This window comes from Pungitius pungitius, chromosome 17 (genome assembly GCF_949316345.1).
Source record: "Pungitius pungitius chromosome 17, fPunPun2.1, whole genome shotgun sequence".
NCBI lineage: Eukaryota > Metazoa > Chordata > Actinopteri > Perciformes > Gasterosteidae > Pungitius > Pungitius pungitius.
In genome coordinates, this window is record NC_084916.1 from 11,318,382 (window position 1) to 11,328,457 (window position 10,076).

The window sequence follows — 10,076 nt, forward strand, 5'->3', positions numbered from 1 at the left end:
GCTGTACTGGCTTCAGAACAAGCACATATCCGTGTGTTTAGTGCGTAGGTGTGTGAGGTAGGCCACGGTGAAGTCAGCCTTTGGCCACATGTGTGTTAAGCAGGTGTGGACTGCCACGATGAAGAACAAACGACTGACCACATCCACCCTTGGTAAAACATCCGTGTGTGTGTGTGTGTGCGCGCGCGCGCGCGCGTGAGTCATATCTAACAAAGACACGGTATCAATGTAAAACACACAGTGAGACACACTGTTTGTTGGTATTTTCCGTTGGTTCCGCCTCCCCGCGGCCGGAGGGGCGGGCTCCGGGCGGACTGCACACAGACCGCGGTGCTCACCGACCTCGGGACGACTCCTCTCTCAACTTTTCACATATGGAAGTGTGCGAGGCTCTCGAGTGAGGTAAAACGGGTTTCGACTCGGTTTTTTTTTTATGTTTCGCTGTGCGGGTTTGATGAAAGTGAGACGGGAGAGTGTAACCTTTGATTGCAAAAAGGGGGGAAAGTAGCGACAGGTGTTTTCTCTCTCGCGCTGACCGTGATGAGGAAATTGCTTTTTTTTTCCAAGGGGAAAGTTCGTGTAAACCTCGATAATATTAAATGATCAGGCCCTATTTAATCGTTGTATATGATAACGGAATTGAGCTAATATTTTGAGAAGCATTCATCTGATGCCATCTAGTAAACACTATTATAATTCCATTATTTATGTATATTTTATTTGTCGTGAAAGCTGTGTTGCACATTTGTTTGCCAAACTTTAAAGTGTTGCACATTTGTTTGCCAAACTTTAAATGCGTTAATTATGTTGCGAGCACTCCTCAGGGCAGTGAAAAAACGATTACATTTGTAGTTTTTATATTTTAGTAGGTCTACAGTAGAGAGCATTTAGAACAAGAACAAATGAAAGCAATAAAAGCAGAAATAAATATACCTCACGTAACATTTGCCCCCCACTGCTGGGGTTCATGCTTTCAAAGTGTGTTAAATGGTTTAAATGCGAGGAGGCAGAAGGTAAACGCGGAGATAAAGCATTTGTGTGCTCCATTAAATAAGGTATTTTCTTTGACATTTCCTCGCTTGTGATAAAATGAACACTTTTAGCTCTTCACGCCTCAATAATCATTTAAATTCAACAATGTAACAAGGGGTCTTATGTTGAAACGGTTGGTAAGTACTGGTTTAGCAACATTTTCCGATAAACCGTCTTCTGTGATATAAGACAACATTCACCTGAGCAACATCACACTAAAGTGGCATGCTTCTCTCACTCAGGGACGATGGAGGAGAAACGTGCTGACTCTTCTCTTGACTTGAGCCACCTGACGGAGGAGGAGCAGTCCACCATCCTGCAGGTCTTAGAGCGTGACTTGGATTTGCGTCATCTCGATGAAGGACGTGTAAGGTCAGAGGTGACTGTTTATCCTTTTTAGGGGCCTGTTTTGTGCCTTACAAACAGACAGGGGAGGAATCAAAAGAAAAAACAACTTAAAATATAGTGAGCACCTAGTGAAAGTGATTCAGCAAGCAGCCAATCAGCTCCTACATCTGTGGTTTTATTGATCACTTGAGACTACCACATGGTCTAGGAGCCCTACATCTCTGCTAAAGGTTATTAATACGTTTAATAGTCCACTTGTTGTTTTGATGATTTTGTTATTTCATCTTCAAATTAGGGATTCGTCTGACAGCCTCAAAATTCCATCACAGTATCAACAAAGATTTTTGTTTATGAATCGTCCTATAATCCATGCATTGTTTAATCTAATGACAATTTCCCTAGATGCAAAGATATGGAACAAATGCCCACTCTTGAGACCTCAAAAGTGGGGAATGCTTGGCATTTTTGCTCAATTGACTTGAATCAGTTCATGAATCTTAAGTGGTGTCCAAAGAATTTTCTGGAAAATTAGTAGAATGGTGAAGCTCTTTGTCTCTGTGCTTTGAGTACATTTTAGCGACAGAACTGATGCCGACAACAACAACATCAACTGTTTTTTGTTGTAGGACGACGTCAGCTTTTGCATCTATTGTTTTGTACTTTTTTTACGGTTTGGCCCCTCTCCCACGCTGCAGGGTCCTCGAGGAGACCGAGAGAGATCCAGGCCGTTTGCGCATCCTGTCAGGAGCATGGTTCAGCGAGGAGTACCGCAAACGCCATCGCGACCGGACGCCGGGCTGCACGCTCGTCCGCGCCTCCATACGCCACAGGAAGACCAAGAACAGAGGTCTGTTTTCACTTCATGCAATATCACTGTTACAGGCCCGCAGAGCTGTTTCATTGCTACTATAGGGACATCCCAGTGATGGTTCTTTTGTGTGTTGTCATAGTAACAGATGTCGCACTGCCTGGTCTATTCATTGGGGAGAGCGTGGAATCCTCTCACAACAGTTACGATTCTCCTGAGGTAGAGAGAAGACTGAAGGACGGCAAAGAAGAGGAGGGTGCAGGGTCAGTGAGGTCGTCTGAAAGATCTTTTCACTTGCGTAACATTCGTGTGGAGCTGCGTTTTCCAATATTGTTGTTTGTGTTTTTCAGGAGTCAAGAAAATGTTAAACCTGTACCCACACCCAGAACTCACAGTTCTGGTGCACAGGTCTGTGTGCATGCTTGTTTCCTTATTCATAACTGGAAATAAACATCATCTAATTATGAAAATCAACTTTAATTCCAGGACCTCCAGCGTAAAAATGGTCTCTCATCTCTCAAAGGTATAGATGTTTGTTTCTGTCTCTTTTTTTGTCCTTCTGTGTTATTATTTAGTCATTTTCATTCCTCTTGTAGAGTGTGAACGGAGAAGTAACTCAGAGGAACCTGAGGTGAATATTTTTTATTTCTAAAGCAATTATAGATTTTGTCCTTTTTTTAAATAACAGATCAAATGATCATTGGTGACGCTGTCTCTTAGAATGTGTGTGTGTGTGTGTGTGTGTGTGTTCATAGGAAGACTTTGGCAGTCACAATGGGGACACAGAGTCTCTGAGCAGCTGCCAGACAGAGCGGGAACCAGCCTCTCTGAAGTCCAGCAGCTCCACCGGCAGCCTTCATTCGGCCTACACGGTACACACACACACACCCACAAACTTTGGTGCCTGCACACCCAAGGAAATTTGATGAATAGTCCATCCAGCGGCGCAGGATGACTCAGCTGCCGACGTGTGGAAGGAGCTAATCTCTGTTCTGTGTGTGTTTATAGCTCAGTGGAAGCATGATGAGTCTATTCAGCTCAGGCGATTTTGGAATGGTGGAGGTTAGGGGCCGTATCCAATTCTCATTGGTTTACGACACCCAGAAGGAGGAGCTGCAAGTGAAAGTGTATCGCTGCGAGGAAATCGCTTCAGCGCGCAAGGATCGCTCTAACCCGTAAGTGACGTGCGAGGGTGTGCCCTGCACCAAAAAATGTCACATCCGGAATCACGACAAAATATGTGTGCTTTTTTTTTTTTTTTCTCCACAGATACGTGAAAACCTATCTCTTACCAGACAAGTCAAGTCACAGCAAGAAGAAAACGTCAGTGAAGAAGAAGACCCTAAACCCAGTCTACGATCAGACGCTGCGAGTGAGATACTCTCTCACTTAAACATTGCATTAAGTTACAACCTTTACAGAAATCAGGGTCATTTATTTCTCCGGTCTCCACATATAAATCACAGAATGACCAGATTAGAAGTTTACATCTTGTAGTTCGTGGTGGCAGGGGCCATGTTGAGTTCGGACCTGCCGCTTCCCGCCTTTCATGTGCTGCATGTGGGATTGCGCCTGTTGTTTTGTAGTATAAAGTGCGGATTGGAGAGCTGCGGAGCCGAACCTTGAACCTGTCGGTGTGGCACGCCGATCCCCTGGGCAGAAACGTGTTCCTGGGCGAGGTGGAGGTGTCTCTGGGCCTCTGGGACTGGACGTGCTCCCAGCCCCTGTGGCAGGACCTGCAGCCACGGGTAGGGAGGAGCAGTCGTAAATGATTTAAATTCACATAAATTAGTATGCAGGCATTAAAATCTTCCTTACCAATGTACATTATCTATAATGTTTAGTCTATATTTGTTGAGTAGTGTGTGTTTGTGTCATGGCCGTTTGGCAGCTTTGTTGGACACAGAGTAAAAGGAGGGTCTCTTTGTGTCTGAGAGCTGAAGGGAGAGGAAGACACGCTGTGAATTTCAACTAAGGTTTTATGCAAGCTTAATCTTCTCCTGCTTCCACATGTCTGCCTCCCTCTCCCTTGCTCGTTCTTTTTCTCCCTCCATATGTCTTGTTCCCTTTTCTCACCCCCATCACAGATTAATTTGAATCCAGACTCCATTAGCAGCCGTGGGCTCATCTTGCTTTCTATTAAGTTTGTCCCAGACGGATTTGAGGGTGAGCAGAGCACCTACATTATGGATGCAAGTTGTGTCCCACAGTAATCACGTGTGCCTCATTCATTGTGTGTGTTCTAAGGCGATGGACTGCCGTTGACTGGGGAGCTTCACATCTGGCTTCGGGAGGCTCAAGGCCTTCTGGCCAACAAAGGGGGGGCAATAGACTCCTTTGTCAGAAGGTGTGTCCGCTCTGCAACATGTTTCTTGATATTTTGTCGCCAGTTATTTCGAAACATATAGTAAGGGGACATGTATGATCCTTAAATTCAAATCTCCATCTTCACATGAATACTTCTGACTATTTATTTGCTGTGTATGTCTAAGGGTTAGCATAGACAATTGTCTTTTAGTTAAACATCTTACATGAATATATATATATATATATATATATATATATATACACACTGAGAATATCAATACACAACCGAATCCTGGCTCGAATCTGAATAATCCTAATCTACACCCGAAAGCTACATACTGCCAGACGCCAGTCGGCAGAGTGGTCAGAAGACGCGGCTGGTGAAGCGTTCCATCAGCCCTACCTTCAACCACACCATGGTCTATGATGGCTTCCACTCCAGCGACCTGAGGGAGGCGTGCGCCGAGCTGACCGTCTGGCACCGTGAGGGGTTAAAGCCGCACGTCCTGGGAGGGATTCGCCTGAGCTGTGGAACTGGTGTGTAAATGACAGATGTTTTTGTTTGTGGGTGTTTTGCTGGTTTCAGCGTGAGCGTAGAAAAGTGAACATTTTGACAGATTGGTGGTTTGTGGGGCCACCTTTTCAGTTTAAGGGAAGGGTTCTGTGACGGAGATATGGAAACAATGCTCCTGTATTTACTTCGTCGTCAAAGTATTGGTGATTAGGGACAGGGTTTGTTCTCCTCATGGAGGCCAGTCTCAATGGGTAATCTTATCTCATCTCTTATCAGGTCCCTCTCGGTTTTGGCCGTTGTGTGTGCTGTGCTTTATAAATTAACTCACTCATGTTTATCTTGGGCTGCCATCTATAAGTCAACACGTGACAGCAGACTCAGTATAAATTGAGGTTTGTAGGGGGGGGATGAAGAAAGTTTGCGGATCTCCTGAGCTGTGATTTTAGATTTGATGCCATCTAATGGTTCTCGTTGCATTTGTTGTGGATGCAACATGGTTTCACTGAAAGCTTTGTAAATGTTCCATCCAAGCATCTTGTGCTTCATGTTCCATGATCTGGTGGGGACAGTATTTCCTCCCAGTGCATCGCGTTGTATTTTAGTCCAGTTGGCATTTCAGGCATTTCAGATGGTCTTGTCATCAGAGCGTTGTGTCATTTCTAAGTTACCACTGTTGCTGTGTATTGCGGAATATTAATATACTGAGAGCCGCACCATTCCTTGCTGTGCGGATTTCTGTGTCAACTTTCTTCAAGATGACAATTGCTGCTCCTCTAATGGCAGGTCAGAGTTATGGGGAGGCTGTAAGCTGGATGGACTCTACAGAAGAGGAAGTTGCTGTGTGGACCTCCATGATCGAAAACCCAAACAACTGGGTGGACGCGACACTATCAATCAGAACTAACCTTGCACAGCGTTTTGAGTGACGCAGACATACCATGCACATAAAAACACTAATAATCGTTGGACTGGAAGCACACCCTCAGAACGTGAGCACATTTAACTTCTGTCACAACTTCTGTCTTTTACAGACACAATGCAAACAGACACACAAACAGGAGGAGGTAGAGGTGCAGTATTGTGAATTAATGCCATTGATCAGACATTTTTATGTTTTATTTTTATGTTTTTGGTTCAGTGTATTTTATCTGACGAGGATGTGATCCATTGTATTTTATGAATTAAATATTAAACTTGCGTTCTTCACTTAATAAATTCAAATATGTCAAGGACATGCATTATTTAAAGAAATTTGTAAATATATGTATATACATTTTTTTCAGCAGCCCTCTTAAACTCTATGGACCATGCCAGAAAAACTACCTATTCAGATTAATTCAATAGTTGTAATTTTCAGATGTTTATGAGTCATTGCTACAATTTTAAAGTACATAAATGGCCAGCAGCTGCATGAATTTATTTTTCCCCTTTTGAATGCTTTAACTACCACCTTGTGGTGAGAAGTTAAAGTTACTCTAAATACTTATCATCCAAATTCCAGAAGATAAAATGTCGACTAGGGTTAAGAGCAGAAGGAAAGATTTCAGATGTAAAACCAACAGTTCTACATATCCATCACCTCACATTTACTATAAGAGTCCGAGCTCCTGTCCAACAGATGTTGATCTTAATTCGATCGAGTTTTAAGATGGAGTAAGACCGGAAGTGGAACCCTATAAAAAACGAAGTGCTATGGCTATGTCGTTTTAAGGCTTTAATCCTAACAAATTGTTCCGTATTGCAATTGCGTAGCTGTTGGATGTGATTCATTTAATTTAAAGGCCTTTTTTGGTGAGGGATGAATCATTTTGCATCGATAAGTCAAACACCATGACCCGGCGGTTGCCATGGCGACCGAATGTAAACATCGCCTTTGGTTGCGTCCGATCTTAAAACATGTCGAACATGTCTGCTATGAAGAAAAGGTTGCTAAAAACTCTCGCTGAATCGATATCAGAACAAGTGGACCTCTGTGAGTATTTGTCTCAAACGTAGAAACTTAACAAGTCACGTCATTGTTTCTGTAAAGACGTCCGTTGGTAACGAGCTGGCGCAGTTTGTGACCGTTATGACAACACGTCAAGCTCCACGAGAGAACGACGCAACTGTAAATGCCGGCCGCTGTTTGAATCATTCCAGTCAATACAGCAGAGGTGGAGTGTCTTATCCACGATTACAACGTGCTTCTGGGGGAGCCCACTCCCCCCGGAAAAGGGGTCCCGGGCCTGGACAGAGCGAAGTTCAGAAGCATTCTGCACAACACCTTTGGGATAAGCGACGACCTTATGATGGATAGAGGTACCGGCGGTTCCACATTGATATACATGTTGTGTATACATTACAAGTGTACGGAATGACTCGTTTTATATTTGGATAACCTCCGTTTGGATATAGTCGTGATTGATTACCTGACCATTTGAGTGTTTCTGAATATCTGTTTCCCAGTGTTCAGGACATTTGACAGAGACAACGATAGCTCGGTCAGTACAAAAGAATGGATTGCAGGGCTGTCCATTTTCCTTCGAGGGAGCTTGGATGACAAAATAAAATGCAAGTTATCTGCCTTGGTGCTCTGACTTGCATAAAAAGAAATGTTGAGCTACAAGCTTTTATTCGGGTAATAACTTGTTTTTGCACGGCTCAGACAGCTTTCGCGTGTACGACTTGAACGACGATACCTTCGTCTCCATAGAGGAGGTGTATCACATGCTAAAGAACTGCCTCCCCGGACTGCCCACAAAGGAGGAACGTGACGAAGGAGTCAAAGACCTGGTGGAGATCACATTCAAGAGGATGGTGAGGGGATGAAAAGCTGGTTGGTTTAAATACACCTTTAAACTTCTTCATATGTTCTCTGCTCCGTGAAAAATTTGTCTAAAAGGGCAAAAAGCAAATGCACATATCTCACTTACAAGCACATTTTATAATTTTGCAGGACCGTGACCACGATGGCAAAATGTCTTTACCTGACTTTGAACAGTCAGTTAAAGAAGAGAATCTTTTACTTGAAGCTTTTGGAACTTGCCTCCCTAACTTCAAGGTAATAACGATTCAAATATTTTTGAAAAACACGAATATCTTAATTAAATAATCTTGAACCCTTTTTATTGGTTTTCAGAGAGTCGAGGCATTTGAGCGGCGTGTATTTCGAGAACTGAAAAAATGAAAAATTGTCTCATGTATTTCAGAAACATTCTTTAATAAAAATGTATTTGCTGTTTGAATTGTGTAGCAACATTTGTAAATAAAAACCCTCTGCCAAGGGAAACACTTTGACTGGTATATTTCTAAAAAAAAAAAGCCAGCCAGCTACGCAGAAATTCCATCATTAAGGAAGCTTGTTACTGCAGATCAAATCCGACGACGTGGTTTCAGCTTTTTTTCTACTGGTTTGGGGACGGGAACGGATTCCACCTGAGAACAATGACAAGAGGTTTTACTGACAAATAAATGAACTACAGCTACAGTGAAGAAGTAAATCTTCATCATGTGTAATTAGAAGAATCTGATTATGGGATACCTGTTTCATCGTGCTCCTGATCAGGCTTACAGTTGTGTTTAGTGACTCATCCTCCATGTCCCCTTTGGGAGGTTCTGGTAGCTTTGGACCAATAAGTATCTCATTGTTCATAGCAGCATCTGTTGGTGAGTGCTCTGCTGCATTTTTCAACTTGCGTTTCCGATTCTCTAAGTGTGTGGTTCTAGGGACAAATCTGACAACGGCAGAAGACTGACTTGAGGTCAGTCCGCGCTCTGTGTCAGTGCCTAAAGAGGTTTGGCTGGAGCTTGAACTGTGCCCTTGCTGCTGTTTTTTGTAGATGACGGCATTATGCAATGTCCCCATTTTGTCTTCTGTAGGTATGGTCTCATGATGATTTTTATGCAGGAAGTAATTATATTCCCGGGGAGGTAATGGCAGTGGAGGAAAGTCTGTATAGTGGCTGATGTTTGAAGTCTTCTCTGTATTGTCATTGTCAGACGTTTTATGACGTCTGGAAATGGCCTCTGACGTGGTGGCTGTGTTTGATAACGTGGTCTCCTCATTAACGTCTTCCTTCTGCTTCCTTTCTCTTGCTTTGAAACAATAAGAGAAAAAATATTTATTGTTGAAGTTCATGTTTATTTGTCATTCCAACTAAAAACAAAACAATTTATTGAAATAAAAGATCTCTTATTTGAAATAGAAGTGCAATAAAAGAGGTAAAAAAATAAATGATCGTAAATATAAAATCAATGGATGTCTTGTTTAGTTGTACCTTTACTCTGAACAGCCCTGACCACGTATCTCCTCCGATCTTGAAGCTTCAGCCTAGTGTCTTCCACGGTCTCGTACTCCGGGACGTAGCACACATGCAGCACACCGCCGTAAAAACTCTTCTCATCCATTCGTCTTTTGGCAGCTCTGAAATAAAGTTTAGAGCGAAGAAGTTTTGCTATTCTATTCTGCTTTGCAAATGCAGCATAATGACCCAAGTACGTGAGTGACACTGCAGTGTGTACCTGGCGCTGGTGAGTTTCTGGAACTTGACAAGGTAGACCTCCGTGAATTCCTCAGCAGGGTACTCATCCAGGGGCCTGTATTCCTCCACCGCTCCGTACAGGGCACACAGTTGGACCAACTCTGGCATCACCCCGATGGCGGGGACCCCTTGGACCATCAGGTAACGTGACTCCAAATTGATGGTGTACACCTGATGAGGCACAAGACAAATAGGATGACATACACTCTGGAATGAGCCACACTAGAATAGTTTTTTATTGTCGTTACGTATCAACGGTGGTACATCGCAGGGTGTCCCATAGCTTTAGGTAAACTGAGCTTTATACTAATTCTACTTAGCAAATTATTACCTTAACAGCTTTATCTTTTCTTCCATCTCTATATTTAGGTCGAGAAATGCATATCTTCTGCTGCTCGTGGTGTTTATAAACATCTGGGACATCCCAACAGCTCGAACTGTTTCTGGCAGGTGCCGCCATGTTGATAGGAAATACGTTTCCGGTTGAAGCACTTCAAAATAATAGCTCCTTCTCTCTCCAATACTAACGCCGCGGATTGTGTGGTCG

The 10,076-nt window shown here is 43.2% G+C and overlaps 3 protein-coding genes across 7 annotated transcripts; 2 read left to right on the forward strand and 1 right to left on the reverse strand.

The window, feature by feature from the left end:
• Nucleotides 1-15: 15 nt before the first annotated feature.
• sytl1 (synaptotagmin-like 1) lies at nucleotides 16-6,207 on the forward strand. 4 transcript variants are annotated; one of them, XM_037474562.2, is made up of 15 exons: nucleotides 16-152; nucleotides 1,275-1,404; nucleotides 2,076-2,227; nucleotides 2,337-2,451; nucleotides 2,539-2,596; nucleotides 2,675-2,711; nucleotides 2,785-2,819; nucleotides 2,944-3,060; nucleotides 3,197-3,363; nucleotides 3,458-3,560; nucleotides 3,775-3,936; nucleotides 4,276-4,354; nucleotides 4,436-4,535; nucleotides 4,827-5,032; nucleotides 5,793-6,207. In XM_037474562.2, the coding sequence occupies exons 1-15, from the start codon at nucleotides 89-91 to the stop codon at nucleotides 5,933-5,935; spliced, it is 1,668 nt and encodes a 555-aa protein (XP_037330459.2). In that variant the 5' UTR covers nucleotides 16-88; the 3' UTR covers nucleotides 5,936-6,207. The 4 variants fall into 4 exon arrangements, with proteins under 4 accessions (XP_037330459.2, XP_037330458.2, XP_037330460.2 ...); XM_037474561.2 differs by having other exon boundaries at nucleotides 17-152; nucleotides 2,331-2,451; XM_037474563.2 differs by lacking the exon at nucleotides 16-152 and adding an exon at nucleotides 213-402 and having other exon boundaries at nucleotides 2,331-2,451.
• Nucleotides 6,208-6,342: 135 nt separating this feature from the next.
• On the forward strand, nucleotides 6,343-8,277 carry clxn (calaxin). 2 transcript variants are annotated; one of them, XM_062558456.1, is made up of 6 exons: nucleotides 6,343-6,981; nucleotides 7,149-7,307; nucleotides 7,455-7,563; nucleotides 7,658-7,805; nucleotides 7,945-8,049; nucleotides 8,128-8,277. In XM_062558456.1, exons 1-6 carry the CDS (start codon nucleotides 6,906-6,908, stop codon nucleotides 8,173-8,175), a joined length of 645 nt encoding a protein of 214 aa, XP_062414440.1. In that variant the 5' UTR covers nucleotides 6,343-6,905; the 3' UTR covers nucleotides 8,176-8,277. The 2 variants fall into 2 exon arrangements, with proteins under 2 accessions (XP_062414440.1, XP_062414439.1); XM_062558455.1 differs by lacking the exon at nucleotides 8,128-8,277 and having other exon boundaries at nucleotides 7,945-8,121.
• On the reverse strand, nucleotides 8,190-10,028 carry rbm48 (RNA binding motif protein 48). The gene is made up of 5 exons (XM_037474565.2): nucleotides 9,861-10,028; nucleotides 9,510-9,700; nucleotides 9,266-9,411; nucleotides 8,530-9,083; nucleotides 8,190-8,423 (listed from the first exon to the last, which is right to left on the reverse strand). The coding sequence occupies exons 1-5, from the start codon at nucleotides 9,987-9,989 to the stop codon at nucleotides 8,361-8,363; spliced, it is 1,083 nt and encodes a 360-aa protein (XP_037330462.2). The 5' UTR covers nucleotides 9,990-10,028; the 3' UTR covers nucleotides 8,190-8,360.
• Between the last annotated feature and the right edge of the window lie 48 nt (nucleotides 10,029-10,076).